The 23218-nt window shown below is 40.8% G+C and overlaps 1 protein-coding gene across 3 annotated transcripts in view; it reads right to left on the bottom strand.

The window, feature by feature from the left end:
• Positions 1-23218, bottom strand: part of REPS2 (RALBP1 associated Eps domain containing 2) — a 96230-nt gene that overhangs the window by 19622 nt on the left and 53390 nt on the right. For all 3 annotated transcript variants that reach the window (XM_032100726.1, XM_032100725.1, XM_032100724.1), the window contains exons 11-14: positions 21687-21752; positions 15113-15155; positions 12069-12205; positions 799-863 (exon numbers count right to left, since the gene is read on the bottom strand). In XM_032100726.1, the coding sequence (XP_031956617.1) occupies positions 799-863; positions 12069-12205; positions 15113-15155; positions 21687-21752 (311 nt within the window). The remainder of the gene's footprint in view (positions 1-798; positions 864-12068; positions 12206-15112; positions 15156-21686; positions 21753-23218) is intronic.

The raw sequence follows: 23218 nt of genomic DNA, 5'->3' as shown, positions 1-23218 counted from the left end.
CCATTCTGGCCCAAGGAAGGTATCTCACCAGCTTTTTGTATTTAAGGGCTGTCAGCTCCCCTGTGGATTTGTTCCTATTATACACTTCATCTAAAGGAGTATTATATGAAGCATATTGCTGCCTAAGACTTAACACAGCCAACAACACAGAAAGAAAAAGATGACGATCCTCCATCACTTCCTGAAACATGAACAATTATCTGGATGCAGACATGCATGGTTTTGTCAGTTTGTGCTGTGCTGCAGTTGTGTGATGCTCTAAAAAACAAAACCCAAAAACTTACCTAAAATGCAAAATAAAAGCACACCACTAATGGTCTGAAACTTTAAAACATAACTGACATGGCATTCTCTTCCTTTCAGCATTATTTTTTTTAAACCCGTGGTGCAATGGGTTTAAAACGGGTGCAATGCACTCTTCTATGCCGTGGCTCCCTTAGCAGATGCCCTCAGTGCATTTGAAGCCCAAGAAGCAAACAGCAATAGCAGGTATCAAGCCCATGCCTTCAGGCATGAAACCCTTTTTAACAGACTAGCTTTGCTAGCCTTTAATTTACAGTTAGGTCTAGTGGATGCATGTCAGCTCCACTGCAAAGAGGTTTAATTAGTCTGTAATTTGACACTGCAACACGCTGGCCAGACAGACCAATGAAGGAGGACATGGAACTGCAAACTGCCGATTTTTTGAACTTGGAAGCAAGAACAGCTGCTGTGTCCAAGCCAACTCGTGCTAACCACTGTGATGGTAACATAAATAAACAAATAACACACAGCAAAGAACTAAAGATTTGTCCATACCTGAGATACAGATGGTCGAGGGGGCAGTGCAGGTGGTGGCGGGGGCAGCCAGCCAGACCTCACAGCTGAACAGTGGGAAAAGAAGAAGATGTTGATAAAAAACCCCAACCAAACAAATCCACTGTAATTTAATTCCAAATAAACCCAGAATTAATTCCCAGGATAAGTGGAAATTCCTCCTAATGAAGAGGCAGTATTCAACATTTAATAACAAAACCCAAACCTGATCTTTACTGAGCAAAAGCTGGTTTGAAATAACTTCATGAGTAGTGAATGAGTAGTGACCTAATTGCTGTAAACCCCCAACGTTATGATAAAAAGCAGAGAAAGAAGCCAGTCAGCCAAAAAACCTGTAGGTAAAGCAATCCAATTCCAGTTAAAGAAACCCAGAAACAGGGTCCACTTGTTCTTGGACTTTGCTCTTTGTCATCAAAAATACCGCCCTTCTTAAAAGTGACACCTTAGCTCCCAACGTAGACACTAGCAGTCACTCTGGATAAAACACATTCTGTGATGGAGTATAGCCTTAAAAAGAAAACATCTGTCATGGAATTAAAGCACAAAAGCCTAAATGAACCAAAAAGAAACCCATTTCTTTGGTTTTATATTTTGTATTTGCATGCTATTACTCAGTGGAGGTATTTCAGAGGGAGGAGGAAGACAAACCCTAACAGTTAGTTCAAGCCCTTATAAGACAATATAATGTCAGCTTTGAGTTTGAGCCAGCAAAAGGGAGGGTAATAATCATGTAGGTCCAATGCTGTAATTCTCAGTTTTCTTAAAATACCTAAAACCCATTTGGGACAAAACTACAGGATAGATGACAGCTTCCAAAGGCAGCTGAGAGGAGACAGAGAGCACTAGGCTGGCACAGAGACATCAACCAGGACTAACTGGGTTACCCTTCCCAAGCTCCTGTTGCACTGACTGCTCAGCACTTGCTCTGGCAAAAACACCAGACAGTCCATCTTGCACTGGTGTATTTTTGTGTAACAAAAAACCCCCAACAGTATTAAACTTAGAAATGCCCTTTACCACAATAATGCTAAGCAATCAATTACATTTATACACTTTTTATTTCCATGCATATTTTAAAAAGACCACAAAGACCATTAAGAGCCTTGTTATAGCTTAGCCATTTATATATTTTATACACCAAATCTAAAAATGTCTACATGGCTGAAAATATGAAGAAAAAAGATACTAACCATTACAGATAATTATGGCATGAGAGTAAAACTGTGTGTGAAAACATTGAGAACAGTCAAATTGACTATTTACAGCTCCAAAGAGACTTGTAATACACTGGGAGGTTCTTTCCATCGTCTGTTTCATCATCTCTTGTAAAATGAAGCCTAATATTGCACACAATACCAAAGAGAGAGCTAGAACAACTAAAACAGAACTGAAGTTATGCAAGGAAGTCACTAACACACCTACAGGTGTTAGAGAGATTTGAAAAAACAGTCATCAGGATCCTTTCTCTTGCATTTCATTAGTTCTGTTTGTAAGACCATTGCAATAACAGCATGATGTGGTAAATACATTCTCCATCTCTCCCATGCAACTGATCTTTACAAAGGAAGAAACCTTCCTTTCCTTTAATCTGAGCTTCAGGTTATTACTTCATTTATCTGGGCACTGGCAGTGGTTTTGGCAGTTACAGCTTGTGACAATATTTGAAAACAACAATTCAGACACCACATGCTGGAAAAGCATCTCCTGAAGTCGGCGGACACACTGTGAAACTCCATGAGTCTTCTGGGATTTGGCCCACAAAATTCCAAAGGGAAAAGTAATTGTTCCATAAAATAGTCAAATGAAAAAAACCACACCACCACACAAAAAAAGCCACCACAAAATGCAGCTTTCAAAATGCAACATATATGAATCTAGCATTAAAGAAGTTAGATGCTTACAACATGTGCATTTGACCCAGTTTCCTCTTTTTAATCCTAAAAATTCTAACTTAAGCTACTCATGAAATATTCATAGAATTCCTGCTGTTGCAGAAGATCTTTGGCCTGTTGTTAGAAGGAAATCATGCTTATGTGAGCACAATTACTAGCGAAAGTTAGCTGACTTCGGAGGACTCACAACAACTTATAAAAAAAAACCCCCAGGCTTCAGCCTTCTCTAGTGTCCCTACCCTAAAAGAGGACAACATAAACAGATACCTGTAGGTTTTCATGTGCATTGGCAGGTGACTCTTACCATTCCAGAATACTCTCCTTCCTGGGAGTGCCCTGCACAGTTCGGCTCTTGCTGTTAGAGATGGCAGCGCTACTTAGTCCTCAGAGCAAAACACAGGGGAAGGTCTGTTTCCAAAATAAAAGCAAGTACCCTGGGGCCGAGCAGCAAACAGACAAATAGACAAATGTCATGCTTCCAGGTGCACGGCTCAGAGCTTGGATAAGTTGATGTCCCTGATCTTTGAAAAGAAGTCTTCAACACCCTGTGCAGAAGCCCAGGGAGCTGGATGGGCCTTGCACAGGTCCTCTTGCTATTGAGCAACTTGCTGCACTCAAACCAGGCTGAGCCACAGAATCACGGAACAGTTTGGGCTGGAAGGGACCTTAAAGACCAGCGCAGTCCAACCCCCCCTGTCACGAGCAGGGACATCTTCCCCAAGACCAGATTGCTTAAAGCCCCATCATGGAAGGCAAATCCCACAGAGAGCAGTGTAGAAAGCCCATACAGGTACCAGTAAAACAGATTTAAGTATCCATATCACGTGTATTCCAGTAAATGACAGCCCTTTCATGCACTAGTTACTCCCACAAAGATAGGGTTTTCAGTTCAAAAATCATGGCTCTTTACTTAGCATGTTTACACTTTAAGACGGATTATCCACATGGAAACCTTCCAAGACCATTTTTCTGCCCTATTTTGGCAACCACAAAGGTCTGATAGTACTAACATGACACCACAATAGATAAAAAAACAGGTTTTCCAATCTGAGGGTAGATTAATATTTTAAAACAAACACCAGGCTGCAATTGTACACTCTGAGAACTGGTTATGCCGTCTTATCTGACCACTCTGCCTCCAGCCTCCCTAGAAGACAACAACACTCAGCACTTAATCATTACTTGTGGTAGTGAAAAATAATAATCCTAGGAACCACTCAGATAGCTCTTTTACTTATTTGATGTAGGAAGAGGAGATGGAGGAAAAATAAAAGTTGTAACAGCCCACACAAACCTATGGAAGTAGATCTTTAAGTCACTAGGCACAGCAGCAGTGGAGATTCGCAAAACTAGGATGAGCAAGTCTGGGTGCATGGGATTCTTCAGTGCAATATAAGAGCAAGGTGCTGTACTTCTCTTACCCAATGACAGTCACTTATGCTCTTGGTTTTCACTACTGAAGAAAAAACTACCATAATACACTGAGCTTCTGGATGCCTGCTATTTTTGAAAATTAATAGTGAAACAGCAGCATACAAAACTACATTTCCTGAAATATTTCCATGTCAGATATTTAATATTAATTCCCTACATGTGGATGACGTCTTGGTTTTAGATGTCTATCACCTTAGCTTGAGTATCACCTCAGACAGGTTAAACTTTGGGTGGAAAAAATGTACACCCTCCTCCCCATCTGAACTGAATACATACGTAAGCAGTGTCCTGAAAGAAGGGTGCTTTTCCTGGGTCAAGGGCCATTTTGTACCTTGCTGGCCAAGGTGAAACTAGATCTTGCCTCCCAAAGGGGACTGACCTAATCTCAAGTCAAAAGAGAGAGTCTGGCTGATGTATTTGGTATTTTTCAAGTGGATGCTACAGCACAGATGGATCAAAGGAGAGGCTGGTTGCATGGTAGATTTCCATCAGTTTATGCTGCTTCCGAGTCTTGAGCTCCCAGATCAGGTTTAACAAAACACCAACCAATTAATTTTATCAGGAAGCAAAGGGAGTTAGATACTGCAATCAGTTCAAAATAGATAAGCTAACAGAATGAATTATTCTTCAGTTCCCCCAACTACCTAAGGCTTTGGTTCCTCAGGGAAGCCAGCATTTTCACCACTCTGACACTATTCCAGAGAGCTTTTTGAAACACTTTTCCTGCTTCTGTTGCCAAAGGCAGAGCACAGAAAAGTCCTGTGTCTAAGCTGGTTTCTGTTTACCTCCTTCTTACTAAACTTCTATTCTTGTTCAGTGAAATTGGTACTTGGTTATCCCCTAACACTGACACCATTCTTTGCACAACTTCATTTATTTACATTCCTGACAGCAGCATTAGTAAGTGATTGTGAAATAACCATTTCTTAAGAGATCTGATTTATTAATTCTCACTACTACATCTAAAAAACAACAACAACAACAACAACAAAACAAACAAACAAACAAACAAAAAAAAACCAAAAAAAACCCAAAAAACCCCAAACCAAAAAAATTGTAAAGCTGTAGCCAGGAATATAAATTTAATAAAGGATTCTAGTAAGGTAGTTGTGAAATCCCTACTGATCCAGGGATCTGTTTCAATAATTCTTCCTAATGTCTCCTCGGAAGGTAACAGCATTGCAAAAAAACTGGTTTAGACTCCTGACATTAACTTTGTTACCAGGTTTGTAGAAATGCTGTAGAAAGCATTGCCAGTGGCAGAATGACCTCTCTTCCCACAGTTAGTTTTAGGAACCCACTCAGCAGGCAGTTTCATGTGTCACAGCAGATAATACACACACCTGATGTCACAGACACACAGTCATGCTACAGGTCTGTTTCATGCGCTCATCATACAGAACATCATTTGTACCTTAAGTGAGTGGAGAATTATCCACATACTTTCCAAGTAATTAGGAAGAGATTTAGTCAGACCTTAAGTAATTAATGTTTCTCTGCTATGAACTCACAGGTGTGACCATTTAGGACACTGTGTGCTAACATATCTGATGGGTCACTTTCAAATCAAACAAGCAAAATATCACTAGAGGTTTTCTTATTATGTCTGTTTTTAATGTCCTATCCATGAACTTCAGCATGTGTTAAGAAAACCTGTAAAATAGATTTTTTTTTTAAACATCTATTTTCTGGTTTACATCACATATTCACAACATCTGTATTTTTACCTCCCTGTCCCTCATTTTCCTTAAACCATTGCATTTTCTAGTTACTGTTTTCTCTACCCTCTCCTCTTCTGCATGTTTCTATTTGGGGACTGTTTCTCCCTCCTCCCTTCACCCTTAAACAAAACTATCCAAGATTTTGTTCTGTCTCACTTCACGTTTAGCTTCATTCTCCACCCACAGGGAGGCACAGTCCCTCCACCTACTTCCCACAGATCCATGTTACCAGAGCTTCTCCCCTCTGGAGATCTGGGTGGTAGTGGTGGAGGTTCCAGCACTGGCCACCTGTGACCACTTCCAACATGGACACACTCGGAACAGGCACGTGGGAGCCAGGACGAGCAGGGGGCTACCAGCCATCACCCCTCTGGTCCCACCTGTGGCTCACACACTTCTTGGGGACATCTGCATCTCCAGGGTCTTCCCCACAAGGAAGGCAGCTTGACCCCTGTTCCACATGAAACATAGCAGATCCTATCTTGTTTAACTTACAAAGCTGTTCCATGATGGATGAACATCTTTTTCACAGAACAGAGTAACCCACATGGGATCACAAAAAAGTTCAGTGGGGCTGGTAGTGCTAGTCAAGTACATTTCAACCTTCACAATTTTCTGTAGAAGAGTTTTTGGAGTAAAATTTAATTTTTAACAACCTGCAACAGGATCAAAACAGACTGCAAATCATTCCTCAACTCCTGAAAGAGCTAAGATTAGATAAATGGGAAAATACAATTTTTTAAAAGTTCAATTTATTGACACAACTTGTAAAAAAACAGCTACACTTGAAAGGCTGATAAGATTTATCCCAGTAAAGTACTCTCTGGACTCAGCCCTTAGAGATATACATAAAAATCTAAAAATGCAAAAATAAGTTATCCCATCAGGTTCCTATCACTTAATAACTATTCATCCACTTATATCATTACTATTTTCTCCATCTTATTTAACCTTAATTGTGTTCCTGTCCAGTTGGGCAAAGAAGTAAGTTACACAGTTGTAAACACATAAATCCTTCATATAAAATTCTAAAAGGCTGAGAGGCACAAAACTCCTCCATTCAAATCAGAAGGAGGACATGAATATTTCATTCAGAGTAAGTTCAGTTCAGTCATGAAATATATTCTGAAGGGGAACAAGACTAGAAAAAAACAGCAGTTCCAGTAACAGATCAGGGGCTGGGCTAGTCCCAAAAGAAAAAAAAATACTTTCTGATTTTAAAAAGTATTTTTTCAGCAATTATTTTAAAAATGTATTTCATAGCCTGAGAAAAATATGAATAGCAGCTCAATTTTGTGCTCTCTGTGCTCTATGCATAAGACATTTTTAATTTTATCACAACCCTTACAACCAGTCACTAACTTAACTCTACACTCCTCACTTGATGAGGCTTGCAATATTAGAGCTCTTGTACACCATGCAAACAATAATTCAGGAAGTGGCATATTTGGTGAGGGTATTTGCCATTATCTCTTCTCTAAAATAAAGGTCCTTCAGAATTCTCAGCTTCCTAATTTAATGTTTAATGGTCTGATTAATAAACACAACACAGTAACATGCAAGACAGTACAGTATTACAGCATGAACAAAATCCCAAGAAAGTAGCTGAATTTTACTAAATCAAGACTAATGTAAGAGCAATGAGAGGAATGAGTCCTGAAAATTAACTACTTAATTAAATTCATCCTTAAAAAAAAGAACATAACTATTCTAAGTTTCCCCTTGTCACTTTGGCTTTCCAATAAAATTTTAGTTAAGAAATCTGCACTTATGGTAATACAAAAACATAACTGCACCACCCATTAAAAGCTTGTCTTTAGCAACTACGTCTTTCAGACAGCTAACCTCAATGGGCACAGACATTTCCTAACAAATACAATTAAGCATAAAAGAATACAGAAGATAATACTACAGTAATCATGCTTATCTAGGTTAAGTTTTGCAGGTTTTTTTGCACTCAGTTTCACGTGCACAAAAGGGGAAGTCACTTCCATTTGGCTCACTAAGCGAAAAAGACAACCTAATTGGAAAGATATTCCTGAAAACAACTGGAAAAACAGTATTATGGTTACTGTTTGGACCTGTTTGTATCAAAACATCTATGACATCAGAGTAACAATCATTTTAATTCTCAAAATTTTCTTTCCTACACAATTATGAACTGTTTCATTTTACATGTAGACTTAAAAACATTCAGAAATACAACAAATTTGATTTAGGCAAATATGAAAAAACTAAGATACCTCAAAACACATTTAACTATTCACAAATCTCTACATTTGGCAAATAAAACCCACCAAGCCTGTAAGCTCAAGGAAAGGATGTGCTAATTGAATGAAGTAATGGAAGTTTGATGAAGTAAAGAAGTAATGACAAGTCTTCTTCAAAGTTATGAAAAAGAGGGTAAAATGTGATGCTGAACAGTCTTCCTTTAGCAGTAATGAAAATGGAGGGTGCAGAAAGACAGTTGTACTAATTCAGTCTTAATGATAAAAGTACCACTTTAAACTGCTTGGGAAACACATGTATGAAGGAATACAGAAGTGATGTGGGGACACACTTACATCACTGATGGGAATGCTGATGCACACCAGTAAAATCTGTTCCCTTGTTCCTTTCCTGTGAACAACAGATTTAGAACAAACAGGACGTTTTCTTGTCTGGCAGCCATCACTACCCAGCAATGCTAAGTAGAGGTTACAGATCTGACTGTAGTCAGGAAAACATCATCTGTAACAGAAAATACTGCACTTGCAATAAAATGCTTGTTGTGTTTCCACCTGACCGAGTGTGGAACTTAACACCTCACATTTTACAAGGGAGAAAACCTCCAAAATACTAGCCCCTTGTTGCTGGCTGAAACCAGTGGCCCAGAAGCAGAGAATCCAGGTTGCAGTGAGTGCTTCCTTAGAAGCCAACGTAAAAAATGGTGCCTGCATTCCACGCGTTCTTCACCACAGGGACAGCCACAGCAGGAGGTGAGTTTCAAAAGCAAATGAGTGCTGAAAACCTCCAGTCAAAAATTCATTTGTAAATAGTTATATGGCTGTTTTGTTCAATCTGCTTCCAGATAACACAAAACTACACTGTTCATAACAATTTTGTTGTTTCATCAAAGCAAATTCTCTTTTCCCAACAAGTATCCTTTGTTCAACAGAAGTGTTAATTAAAAGTAGTTATGTGACTCAGAAATGAAACTAAATGGGAAATAAAATGTATTTCAGGGGCAACTGTATAAACCTAACAACACTCAGACTGCTGTCACTGCCCAGAAGTGATTCTTTAACAACTGTCATGGGCAGCAAACAGAACTGAACAAAACATCAGAAGACAATGGATGCATTTTCAGTTTTAATACTTAAACTGAGACTTGCCCCAGCCCCAGAGTCACCCCAAGGCAGACTCAAGCTTACTGCTGCTGTTGAGGCTAGAAGGTGGCTGGGGCTCTGCTGCAGGATCTCTGGACTCTGAGCTGCCCCAATTTTGGCCCCATCAATACCCAGGTCTTACTCTGGGAGCTGTTGTCTTGTATCTGACTAGAGACTAGGCTAGGGGAGAAATAAAGGAGTAAACTAGGTCATGTATGCATTTAAAGTGACATTTCTGTTTCTACTTAAAACCTGCTGTTGTCCTTCCAGGAATGCATAAACTCTAGCCAAGTATTTTCTTAATATGAACACAGGCCAAATACCAGAGATTACATATTCAACAAAAAGAAATACATTGAGAATTTAGCAGCACAGAATTTTTCTCAGATGCTAACATAAAGACTACATAAATAAAAACAAAATAGAAGAGATTTCTGTCTCTTAACAGAAATTCACTTGGATATTTCAGAAAGTGGCGCCTTTCTATAAGTTCCCATGCTTTTTTATGTTTTTCCTGGGTAACACTCATTACAGCATCCCAGAGGAGTGCAGCTATAAAGTATGAATGAAGGTGCCTTCTTCAAGTCCAGTTACCTTCCAATTCAACAATTTTAAAGCCCATTTCTGTGGCTAATGCATTGCTGGACATCCCAGCCATCACAGATAAATATTCTGTGTGTACACTGGCCAGGAGAAAGGCATAATATGATGGTGACAAACATGATATAGCAGCAGTAAATGAATCACAAAAAATAAACAAAAAATCCCAGTGCCCACAACAGGGATTCGCCAGTCTATAACTGAATTTACTTGGAGAAAAGATATTTTTCTTTTTCTGCCCTTTAAAAAAGGAAATAAACAAAACAAATGCTTCAAAGCACAGATGGTTTTACAATTAAAGAAATGATACCTATACATCAACATGACCCATGTGGAACTGAAAACAAAACTCAATACTACTGAGCATTCCTTTATGGGTCTGGAAGCAGATTATCCACCAATCTCCCCAAACTAAAATTATTTCTCAACTAGAATTAGTAGAACAAAAATTAATGTACCAAAATAGGATTATTCTAGTCATGCTGGATATACACAGAAGCGTAGAATATCCTGAGTTGGAAGGGACCCACCAGGATCATCAAATCGAACTTCTGGCCCTGCACAGGACACCCCAACAGTCACATCATGTGCCTGAAAGTGTTGTCCAAATGCTTCTCAAACTCCGACTTGGTGCTGTGATCACTTCCCTGGGGGCCCTGTTCCAGTGCCCAACCACCCTCTGAGTGAAGAAAATTTTCCTGATATCCAACCTAAACCTCCCCTGACACAACTTCAGGCCATTGCCTTGGGTCCTGTCACTGTCACCACAGAGCAGAGATCAGTGCCTGCCCCTCCTCTTTCCCTCATGGGGAAGTTGTAGACCACAATGAGGCCTCTCCTCAGTCTCCTCTCCTCCAGGCTGAACAGACCCAGTGCCCTCAGCTGCTCCTTATATGGCTTCACCTCAAGGCTCTTTGTTGCCCTCCTTTGGACACTCTCTAATGGCTTAATGTCTTTTTATATTGTGGTACCCAAAACTGCACAGTTTGCTAAGTTCCCCAAAAGAAACCACTTTGTGACTTTCAAAATGATCCATAGGAAAAGCAAAATGTTAATTTTCATTCACAGAATTTACATTCTTCTTTCATTTGTGTTCCAAGTGAAATTTAATCCAAGTTTATTTCCTTCCAGTTTCCTTCCAGTTACATTTGTTATCTGGATTCCAAGAAGACCTGCTGCAGTAGAAAATGTATACTTGGCTCTGTTTGGGGGTTTTATTTTGATGTATAACAAAATCAAAATTGGAGGCATCAAATCCCTCAACAGGAACAAAGATAAAGAATTACTCCTCTGTGTAAGGCAAAAAAAAAGTTTATTCCTATTGAGTTTCAGGGTGCAGCACACATAGCAGGGCTCTCGAATTCTCTCTGTTGTTTGCACAAAAAAAGGTCCATATAGCAAGAGGTAAAACTCTTTTCTACTCCAAGAACCACATTAGAGAGCCCAGTTAAACATTCCTTGACACAGTCAAACCTTGGCTTTCTTCTGAAGCATAAGCATGACCGTGTTTAAGCTAGTCCTTGAGTCAGATGATTGGTGTGCAGCATACAAACCTCTGATCTGGTTCAAGGACCCTGCTGAAGCACAGTCATGCTGGATGACTGCTGCCCTGAACAAACAGCTCCTCTTCCCACTTGAAGGCAAGAGGCACACTCGAAGGGTAACATGCTGAAAAGCCATTTTCTTTCAGTTCACCCCAGCTGCTATTCTACATTTTCCTTCTCTCCCCTCAATGTGCACCCGTGTCAAAAGAAATTACCCCTTGTTTTTACTCAGAGTGGCTTCTGATTGTTCCCACACATATGTTCGACTTTAACATCAAAAATGTTTGCTTTCTTTCTCCCAGTTTAAACATTAAGGGTTTTCTTCCTGTTTCTGAACTACAAAAACTAAATAGTAATAAAACTCAATTATATTGCAGCTACTGATGAGAGTTGTCTAAACAGCCAGACTAGTTATAAACAGTCAGTGATGACAGACTACCATATGTTAAGCTTCCCATTACTGTGCCAGAAAACATTATAATCACCTTAATTATAGAAACACTGATTTTTCCCCTCAGTGGCAATGTAACACAAGCAAGTGCACAAGCAGAACTCCTGCTCTGCAGTGCATTACTGTCTGCAGCAAAGGACAGCATATGCACATACTGCCAAGCATTTCTGCAAACAGATCAAACTGCCAAGCACACAGCTAACCTGAATGGTCTCAGAAGGAGCAGAGAAAGGAAACTTTACCTTGTGTGTTTTGCTGAAATATTTTGTTCAGATCCAAAGAGGAAGCTCTGGAATGTGATTTTTGTGGCCTTGGAGGTGGAGTAGGGGGCTCTTCTCCCTTTTTCATGGCATCTTCTATTGATGTGCTAGAGTAAGACCTAAGGTAAAGCACGTCAGGGAAAAGCAGAAAATATTTTATTTCAAAAATTAATTTTAAACAACTATAGTGAATAGTACCTAAAAATACACTGACCAGAACTCAGGTTCATGGTGGAAATTCCTTGCCCTAATGACTAAGAGTTCCCTCTTATAACAACACAGATTTTTTTGGCAACAGAAGGACCTAAGCATGTGGAGAAAGGAACGAGTCATGCTTACAGGGCTAGTATTTTTTTAAGGCTTTTAGTAACACAGCTTGAGGCCTTCTTATGTAACCTTGCCAGCAGGATAATTGTAGCAACTATTTTGAATAAACCAAAGTAGAATTCCCCACATACACCCCTTGGAGTTTCTGTTGCCTTTCCCAACTGCACGGGTAGTGTTTATACAGGTATAGATTCAACCTACCTCTTGCAAATTCACATTTCATAATTTGTAATATTCTCACTAGTAGAATAAATTTTTAACTATTAGAATAAATTTTCCATAGGAAATGGTCACCAAATTCCACTAAATCCAGCAAAACAGTATGGCTCCAAAGTGACTGCAACTGGTCAAATACATGGCTCAGTACCGCTTTCCAGGCCCTCCCACAGCACATTTATCCCAATGTGGTGCATTTGCTAAGAATTTTGATTTTGCTAAATACTGTCCAATATTTTTCAGCTGTTGTAGTTATCAGTTTAGAAAAAACAAGACCAAGCAAGACCAAGACTGTTCAAAACGAGCACAGACAACATGAGATGTTACACTTCATGGAACACATTCTGCGTGCCAGGACAAGACCAAAAGCACATTTGAGTAGAACAGAAATAACTCCCACTAATGGCAAACGGATTTTTCTTTGCCAAACAGGTGCGTAATATCCAGTGCCAGCTGTCCAATTAAAAGTATATTGAGCAATATCTTATTACCCTCACTCTCCAGGTCCAAGTTTGTCCATTTATGAGCCACTTCACACAACCACTCACAAAAAGCTAATGGACATTCTCTGTCTCCCTGCTTTATGTCACACAACTTCGCAAAACTCCTAGGTTTTTCCACTCCATTATGAATTCCATATAAAATCAACGTTTTTACTCCTTATAATCCAACATCTTTATTCAAATCTCATTCAAGATCTTCTTTAGGCAGAAGATCATCGAGACTTGGTATTCCTACTCCCCCAATTTTCTGATCTAGCCCCTCAACTTTTCTCCTACTCAGTCCTTCCTCTGCTCTTTCTAGAACTGCTCTTTTTTTCTTCATAAATAAACAAATTTCTAGCAAAACTTATGTATCTCCCCAGCTGGGGTTGTGTGTCATCAGCACAGATTTAATAATACTATGCATATCATTTGGATTGTTACAATGAGATGCTACATCCTGTTTCCAAGTCAATAAATCACAGTGAGTAAACAGTACATGCACATACACGGCTTTCCCAGCAGTCCCACTTGTTTGTCTTAAAGGAGCCCGAATCACTGGTTTACTCCATCCTCTTGCCCTAGTTCTGCTAGAGACAAGACTTCCTGATTTACTTCTTTCTCTAATAGAACTATCAGAGTCCTCCTCACCCTCTGAATCAGTTTTTAGGACCAGAGGAGGCACCAGCAATTCTACTTGTTCATTATCACCACCAATGAGATTTACTTTTAATACCACCAATTCTTTCACCATTTTGTTTTCTCATTACTGAATATATTCCAATTCGATTTTGAAGTCCATTAATACACATTTTTTCCTAATATGCCAATCATTCTTTAAAGAGAAAAATAAATCTCCCTATGGTATTTCATCCCATTTCCAACAAGCACAGCAGGCCTGAGTTCAAGGATGTGCTCAAGCACCTTTAGTCTCAACTTCTGCATTGAAGCAGTGACATACAGTCAGATGTGAGACAGCCACATGTGACACAGTAGTCACATTCAAGTGACTTTTTTTGAGCTTGTTTAAGCATTTGGTATTCTATGTATTTGTGCACGTTTTTTGCATATTTGCAATTTAGTAACACAGCAAGAAAATATAAAACCCTGCAGAAACTAAAAAGCTTTGGCTAGCAGCAGAAAAACAGCACACAAGGCAGTTCAGCCTTCCCGAATATAGGTCCTAGGAACAGAGGACTTCAATCCTCAATCATCGTGCTTACAGCTGATCCTCTCTTACTAGCAGGCTTTGACAAGCTTGTAAGCAGACAGCTTCTGATTATACTCTCATTACCCAAGCAAAAAAATCCCAAGCAGATTCCTCTAACTAGCACTAAAAATGAAAAGTTTAAGGTGAATTAAGAATATGGCTATACACCAGTAGGTGACAACCAACCCAAGATGTAATCTATTTATACACAGTATCTTCTGGCACAGGTTTCCCTTTCCTTGCGAACATCCGAATTCAGCAGGTGTCACTTCTAGCACACAACAGTCTGTAAGTCCTTCCATCACACACCAACCACCCATAGCCAAGCACATGCATGCCAACAAAAGGATTCACTCACCCACACCTGAGAGCTGAGCTACTGCTGCTGTTTCTGTGGGACTGTGCAGTGCCTCCCTCCATATGAAATCACCATGCAGGTTGCAAGAGCACGGAACCGCTGAGGATGTTCCCTGCAATGGGGTGGTCCCAGCTGTCCTGCCACAACACCCCTGGGGCTGGGCTGGAGGCAGTCACCACCCTGACAAGGCAGCAGGGCTGGGCAGACAGGCAAAACCTCCAGCACCTTATGACCAGAGATCATGGGGCCCTAGCACAGTATTTATGTAGGGTCTATAGCTTACAGATTCCTCCTGCTAAATCTGTCTGATCTGAGCTGTACTTCCAGCACAACACCAATTAAAAAAAAAAAAAAATCCAACACCAGTTCTGACACCTTGTATCTAACACCAGAGAACATATGTCTTTTCCTGAAATAGGAATGAAAGCAGTACCTGGATCGTGGTCTGGCTCTGAGTGCATTAGGTTCTTGAGCAGCTGGAACAGAAAAGAAAAAAGAACTGCTAAAACATCACATTTTAAATAAATGTCTTTAGCTTCGGAATCAGCATCCGTTAAATGTAAGTGTTGCAAATGTGGATGCGAGAGTATGCTCATCTCACATAAGCAATGGGGATTGATTTTCACTTCTCCTTCCCCTTTGCTTTTGTAGTGTGTGAATGTCCCAAGAACTCAAAAGCCACCATGTAGTGAGAGCTTCACCTTTTCAGTTTGGTTACCAGAACACAGGAAGAGCAATAGGTCTGGTAGCTCTGACCTGTAGTCATGGATGTAGTTGTGATAAAGCAACATAAGGAACAGCATAAAATTTTTACAGAAAACATCTTGCTCTTAGTCTAGGTATCTATTAGTTGTCCTGCTTCCAAAAGCACAAAGGTTTATGTCCTTCCTAAATACTTTACTAATTAGTATAAAAGTACATCACCCATTACAAAAAATTAACATGTCATGTTAAGACTCTTTTGACCTTGGGAAGAAAAGATATTTGAAGGTAGAAAGCTTTAAAGTCTAAATGTTGATCAAACACATTTCCATCAATGTAAAAATGAGTTTCTTTTATTTGCACGAATTCCAAATATCCTGCCACATGCAGGTTTTATGTGATAGGAAAACAACAGTGCTGAATTATCCTCTCTGGGTAATTCCTCGAGGCTATTCCTTGGTTTGCATTGTCTTCTCTGTTACTCTTTTTTACTAGTATCAGATAATTTTGAGAAAACATATCTGCATGATTGCTTTCAAATTCAACCCACTGAGATATCCTCAAGGTATAACAGCAGCATCAGTGATCCCAGTGCATACACGAAATGAATCCTTGTCTTTTTCCCAGTCTGCTAATCAAGGTACAACACTCAAGAGAAACAAGTAGGTTGGGGAAAAAAAAAATTGTCAGAATTTCTTGCTTCCTTCAGATATATGCCTGCTTTCACGTCAGACATTTATTATCAGCTACTACAGAGCATTTCCTGAGAATACAACAGATCCTCCAAACCACAGAGCAGGAGCTGCCTGTGGCAGCAGCTGGCAAATACTGAGTTTTTAATGGCTTGCACTGTACTACTGCACAGACCCTCCATAGGAGGCTTTAGGCTCACAGAAAACAAGTAGCAGCATATGGCACATGTACAGCCACACACCAGCTCTCCATAAAAGAAACTGCTTTCAGGATTGTGCAGAGCTAGTTGGTGTTTTGAATGGAATAAACCCCACTGCAGCTGGCAGTAACAAGAATGACCACTTATAAACCAAGTTCTAGTAGATTGTCATCACCAAACTGGTTCACAGTCATTCCAGATTTCTCTGCAACAAACTCTTCCTAGCAACTAAAGCAGGGAGAGCAAATTAATATTAAAATATGCAGTGGTGATAATCCTCCTCCGTCTCTCTGTGTCAAACTCCCAGAGAATACAACTTCAGACACTGCTTCCCTACAGCCATATGACCCAATTTTCCAATGCTGAAATTGCTGATTATTAAATTACATGCACAGTTATTAAATATGCCACTTAGAACGTATAAATCCTTTCCAAGCTAAACCATGTTTAAGAATCTTCAAATTTTCCTTTTCCTATGGAGACTGTAATTCTATTCATACTTCTTTCAGAAAGTCTTTCATATAAAAACCCATAGGTAAAACTGACATTCAAACTCTCCAAGGACATCCTGTGGAGGTAAACAGGAAAGCACATAAGGAAGAGAGAATTCCGAAATGACTACTAATAAAAAATGACAGCAACAGAATACCACTGCCAAGGATTTTCTTTTAAGCTTTTGAAAAACTAGGGAATTCAAGGCTACAATTACAGAATACCCAGACTTAGCTTTCCTCTCAAAAGAAGTAGTATAATACAAAAAATAGTGTAAAGCAGGTAGTTCATTATTGAATAATTGTGGCAGGATTTCCAAGAAACGTGCAGCTCTTTGGTACATTCAGTCTGTGCACACTTCATATCTGAGGTGCAGGTTTATACACATACATGACAAAATCATTCAAGATGATACAAAACTATTTGTCCAGTTCTTGAGTTTCCATATTTCTACTGCTATGGTTACACAAGCCTAACTTTCATGAAATAGGTAAGTTGAAGCTGTTGAGTAAATCATTTACATTGATTCTGTTGCAGTGGGGATCCTGCAACACGCATATATCAAACCAGGAGTCCCGTGGAAAGGAAATATATATGGACAGACAGATTCTTGCTAGATGTTTCAGAGATGTTTATTTCTCCAGCCGCATGGCCGGAGCTCTGCCGAGGAACTGCTCCAGTCACGGGACCAAGGGTCCTTCTGCCCGCGCAGGGAACACAAACCAACCAATGGGAACGAGGCTGAGCAGGGGCAGGGAAGCCCCGTGTCTGTGCCCTCAGGGCCCCTCTCCCAGGGCTACACGGCGGTGGAGGGACCCCAACATTTCACCCGTTTTATTTTAATAAAAGGAGAATGAAAACAACTGGATAAACATAACAAGAACAGTTTCAAAACAAAACAAGCCACCCTCCTGAGTCTTTAAATGTCCGAACAGATTCTGTGGAACATCTTAGGGCTGACAGAAGGGAGACAGAATTCTCTGAGCATGCTTTGTGGGGAAACTGAGGCAGGAGAGGGTTTAACTTCTTCCCTCCCCCTTTTCATCCCCCACTCGGCATTGGAAAGGGATTTTTGGGGAAACAACTGGCAAAAGCATGGTTTTTGTGAGGGAAACCATGGATGAAAAAACGGATTGGGAATACACTGGGGGTAATAGGACATAGGGTAAAAGGGAAAGGTGGGATTAGGAAAGGGAGACTGTAGGGGGGGCTTACAATGGAGATATTGTCTAACATGACTACGATTTTTTGCATATATACTGCCTTTTACAGGAACACCATCAGGCCCAGTGACCTGCGATGCTTGTAACCCTTTTCTCCCTAGTACAATATTAAATTCCACCACCTCTCCATCTCCCAAGCTTGGGATGCATTTTTCAGGGTTATTCTTTTTAATAGCAGTTCTATGCACGAATATGTCTTGCTGGTTGTCACACCTTGTTATAAAACCATAATTTTGCTTAACATTATACCATTTTACTATCCCTAAGATCTTAGTTACTATGATCTTTTCCTTTTTCCGAGTGGCTGCTGTTTTCTGTCTCGCTGCGTTTTTGCTCTCTCTTTCGGTCGCTCCCGTGTTGGAATTGTCAGGGCTGCTGGTGCCTGCGCGCTCTTCCCGGGGTCGCGTTCGGGGCTGCGCGGGCCGGGCCGGGCCATGCCGCTCAGTTCTCCGTGCGTCGCCTCCTCTGGTCGCAGCTTCGCTGCCAATGCCGGGCGCTGCACCCACGTCTCGGCTGGGCCCCCGAGCGACGACTCCCCCGCGCCCTGCTCCAGCGCGCGTTTCAGCTGGGCGCGGCTCCGTCCCACCGCTGCCGCCGCCCGCCGCCGCCCGCGCGCCGCCCCTCTCGGTCGGGCGTTCATGGGGCTCGCTCCACCACGCGCTGCGCGGGGCCGGGCGGGCACTGCCGGGTCCCGCCGCGCCTCACTCCGCCACCGACACTGCGGCTCGCGTGGCTCCGCCCGCGCGCGGGAACTGCCTCGCTGCTGCTCGCAGAGCACTCGGTGCACGTGGCCTGGGCCGCACGGTCCCTGCGCCAGGACACAGCTGACATCGCTCAACAGTCTCGGTAACTAAATAATATTCACGAAAATATTCTTCCATCGGCATATATTTTGACTCCAGTATTAACTGTGTCCAAACGGTTTTCCAAAAGCCCTTGGTAAGAATTAAATCCCAAGAAACATAGAAAAAGTTCTTAAACAACCATGCCAGGAAGTGTTTCAGTTCTTTCTGAGCTTGAATCAAGCTAAAATTTACAAATCGTTGTTCAAGAATCATTTTAAGTTTAAGATAAATGTCCATATGCGGCTCGGAGAGCCAAGAGTCTTCCCACTGTTCCTCCATAGTTTAGATACGGAATAGCAAAGCAAAACCAAGAAGAGGAATCCAAAGTTTCCAGGGTTTACTCACACAAATCAGTCGCTTAGGGATCGGGGATCGTTCTGCTCTCAATTCTCCACCATTTGTTGCAGTGGGGATCCTGCAACACGCATATATCAAACCAGGAGTCCCGTGGAAAGGAAATATATATGGACAGACAGATTCTTGCTAGATGTTTCAGAGATGTTAATTTCTCCAGCCGCATGGCCGGAGCTCTGCCGAGGAACTGTTCCAGTCACGGGACCAAGGGTCCTTCTGCCCGCGCAGGGAACACAAACCAACCAATGGGAACGAGGCTGAGCAGGGGCAGGGAAGCCCCGTGTCTGTGCCCTCAGGGCCCCTCTCCCAGGGCTACACGGCGGGGGAGGGACCCCAACAGATTCTTCAAAAGTTTGTACGATTCCTGGAGTAGTAGAGCCTGATGGACTGAGCAGCTTGGTCTGCAGTAATTAGAGAGAGTGTGAAGGTTCCTGGTTTGGGTGTTGAGCTGCTCCTACAGCCCTCTTTCAGGACAACTTCATTTTAACATTTCAAAGGATGCTGATTTGGTAACTTTTGACTGTAGCCTAACATCTTGCACTCAATAGCTGCCTCCTTGCTTTACAGGCTTAAGATCAGGTGGGAAAATGTGCTATAAAAGGTGAAAGACTAAAGAAAAAAACCAAAGCATTCCTTGCTGGTCAAAATCAACCTCAGTGACTCATCTGTTATTGGTCATCTAGGGAGAAATGTACAATTTAAAAGCTTGGAAATTTGGCCCTCAATCCTTTAAAAGGTTAAGGTCAACAATGATCCTGCACTTAGGAGTCTAAATAAACTGGCCAGATATTCAGAGATGCTGAGCATATAAAGTTCTCACTGATTGCAAATTTCTAGACCTTCTGATGGCAAAGAAAACTTTCACACACTATCATCTTTCCCAAGTTTACATAAACAGCCCACATGAATAACCAATGAAGCATGTAAAATTTCTCCCACTTTATCCCAAATGAGTTTTCATGCTGGAGGTTAATGATTACAATAACCTTTCAGAATGGTGAGTGATTCTGGAATAACCACTCAGTTACTGTGCTGCATCTATTCCACTGGATAGATAAACATTTCTGCTTTTCACATCAGTTGTAGCATGCAACCTGAGAACATGCTGGCTCAAATCCTCAATGTGCAGCACAGCAAGAGTGGAACCCCTACAGGGGCCATGCTGATGGAGAGAAATTCTGCCACTGTCCCCCTTGATATGCAACTCCACTGGAGGAGCACAGCAGCATTGGGAAGACCTCCCTGACTAGGAAATGAAAGACATGGAGGAAAAGAGGTTGGTGGCAAAGGAGATGTGCAGGTGACGGAAAGTTTTTTTCCTAAATGTACAAAAGATGGAACTGTTGAACTGAAAGTAAAACTCCCCTGTGCTCCTGGGCAAAACCAGGGGGAATGAGAACAGAACTGAAAGTCATGCAACCACCCTCCCCTTTCCCTGAGAGGGATGTGCAAGAGTGTGTGTGTGTGTGTGTGTGTGTGTGTGTGAAGGATAAGCAGCAATCTTTTGAGAATAGGAGCTGAAGATAGCAAATCTGGCAGCTGCCAAGTGTTTGGAAAGAAGCCAGGAAAAAAAGAGCTGGAAAATGAGGCATGCAGCTGTTGAGCAGCCACAAATAAATCAAGCTATAAGACAAAACTGCTGTGACAGACATGTGGGGTCCATTTTCTTAATCAAGGATATCTTCATGAGTAAAAACATTCATGCTAAAGGAAAAGAAAGCAAGAGTTTAGCTTGACTGGGACCAGGGAGGGCTTACAAACATTCTTAGCACTGTAGGACAGAGATTAACAAAGAAGAAGGCAAGGGAGGTCTGATGAACTGAACTGAATGCAGGGGAAGTTTCTGGAGCAACTAAGTAATTTTGACATATGCTGTTCCAAAAATAACATTTTCCAGAATGATAGGAACAAGGAGTGTATGTTAGAGCTGAAGAGAGAAAGATCAGGAGTGGTTTCAACAAAGAAACAAGCCCTGAGTCAAAAGCTTGCGTCAGTATCTTAAGTGCCTCAATGTCTGTGTTTCCAAAAGGCTCTCTGTCCTGTAACTCCTTGACACAAAATAGGAAAGCTGGGCTTTCACAAGGAAACAGGGCATTTCAGAATAGTTACCACAACATTACATAGTTGTTTGATACTTTCAATGAGGTTTTACCAAGAGGTACAACATTCACGCTCTTGCATTTTGCTTGTAGCACAGAAAAACTTCAGATTCTTTAAAACGGCTGGGTTAAAATATTTCCCACACAGGAAGAACACATACACTAACAATGAGGGAAAGAAAGCAAGAAAACCTTTTAACAACCTGAAGTAGTAAGTAATATTTAGTTTACAGATAGTAGTCATGATGAGGTAAAAGCTAATTTCAGTAGGAAAATAGTACAACAGCAAGAAGTTCTTTCAAAAATTAATCAAGATACGTTAATTTAGGCTTACTGTGATATACAAATACTTGATCAAAATTCTCATGCAAGTAACACATGGACTTTTTTTTTTTCTTACCTGCTTTCACAGTCAAGTGCTGAAATTCCTTTGGTATAGTTTTGAGAGTAGTGCTTACTTTAAGAGCTTAAGAAAAAAAAAGAAATGATAATTACTTTAAGTATGTGTGGGTAAAATCTACAAGTATCACCCCTGAGAAAGGAACACCTAAACTGGTATTAGACATCTTGTAACACCAAACATACTTGAAAAGTAGCCAAATACCCTCAGAAAAACAAAGCACTCAAACAAGTAACAATTTCTAAGAGCACAAAAGTCAAGAACAGAAAGACCTATGCTCAAATTGCCAAGTAATCTCAAATTTTGAGAATTTGTGGGATTGAGTGCTTATTCCCCTTCCACATTCCCCTACACATCCTTTCTAGTGACTTTCTGAAGGAGTTCTTAATGCACCATAGTGTATTTTGATATACTGTAATACTCTGTGTTAAATGACCACTTGGAATGAAACCTCTCCTGCTCTAGGATGACCCTGTTTTAGCAGGGAGGTTGAACCAGATGTCCCTTCCAACCTTACCTGCTCTATGATTCTGTCATCTGCCTTTCTCAAACAAAACGTGCAAAAAGTTCTGGGTCTTGTAACCCAGTTCAGTTTAGGTTATCTTCCAAATTCAACTACATTATAACCTAAGTGAAGTTAATTTACTTCTATACTTTTGAAAATGCAAGAAAATTTGCTTCTACTGTCCTGAACTGCAGGTACTTGACTTCTGGGGAGATCCCCTCACTCAGGAGAGTGATCTGCTCTCATGTTTGTCAGAATAGTAATAAAAGGTACAACGAAAGTATTTGTTCTTTGGCTGGAAAGGTAGCAATCTGTGTCATAAATACAGCATATCCTCAGCCCTGTAGGAGGACTGCATGTCTCAAAACAGGTTCCCATGTGACTTAACATGTCAGCTACAAAAATCAAAGCACGACTTCATCATCTAAACAGGGAAAAAATATTCCCTTAGTAAAAGGTAAATGTTCCCTAGACATTTCAGAGCAATCACCTTCAAGGTTCAAGTCCTTCTCTGGTTCATTATACATTTTACAACAAAACAAACCTTGTCAACAAAGCACTGATTTCTTGGCATATGCTGACGTGTCAAAATGTTTTACTAACGAATGTCAACTCTTGACAAAATTTCTTTGAAATAGGGACACTGGGAATCTGTCAAACTCTGTCACACCTGAGTGTTGAAGGTGAATCAGGAATGTGGACTACCTGGTCTAACAGCTCTGATGCAACCTTAGCATGTGGACATCTGGGAGGCAAAAATATTTTTTATTTTAATTAATACATAATCTGCAGCTCTGAGAATCAGGCAACAAAATACCCACAACTCTTTTGTTTCTACAGCGGAGGGACAGCAAGTAAAAACTGAGAAAAGGGAGCATAAAAGGCAATGAATGGCTGTGTGATGATCCAGTGCCAATTCTGGAAGCCATAGAAGCTACTGCATGTAAAAAGGGAAAGATCACTTCAATTTCACATGGCTTGCTGCTGATGGATTTCAAGTGAAATGAATGAATCAAGTATTTTCAGT

The sequence above is a fragment of the Corvus moneduloides genome, chromosome 2, assembly GCF_009650955.1.
Source record: "Corvus moneduloides isolate bCorMon1 chromosome 2, bCorMon1.pri, whole genome shotgun sequence".
In the NCBI taxonomy this organism is placed as follows: domain Eukaryota; kingdom Metazoa; phylum Chordata; class Aves; order Passeriformes; family Corvidae; genus Corvus; species Corvus moneduloides.
The sequence above is the reverse complement of the archived record's forward strand: the minus strand, read 5'-3'. Positions and strand labels throughout refer to the sequence as shown.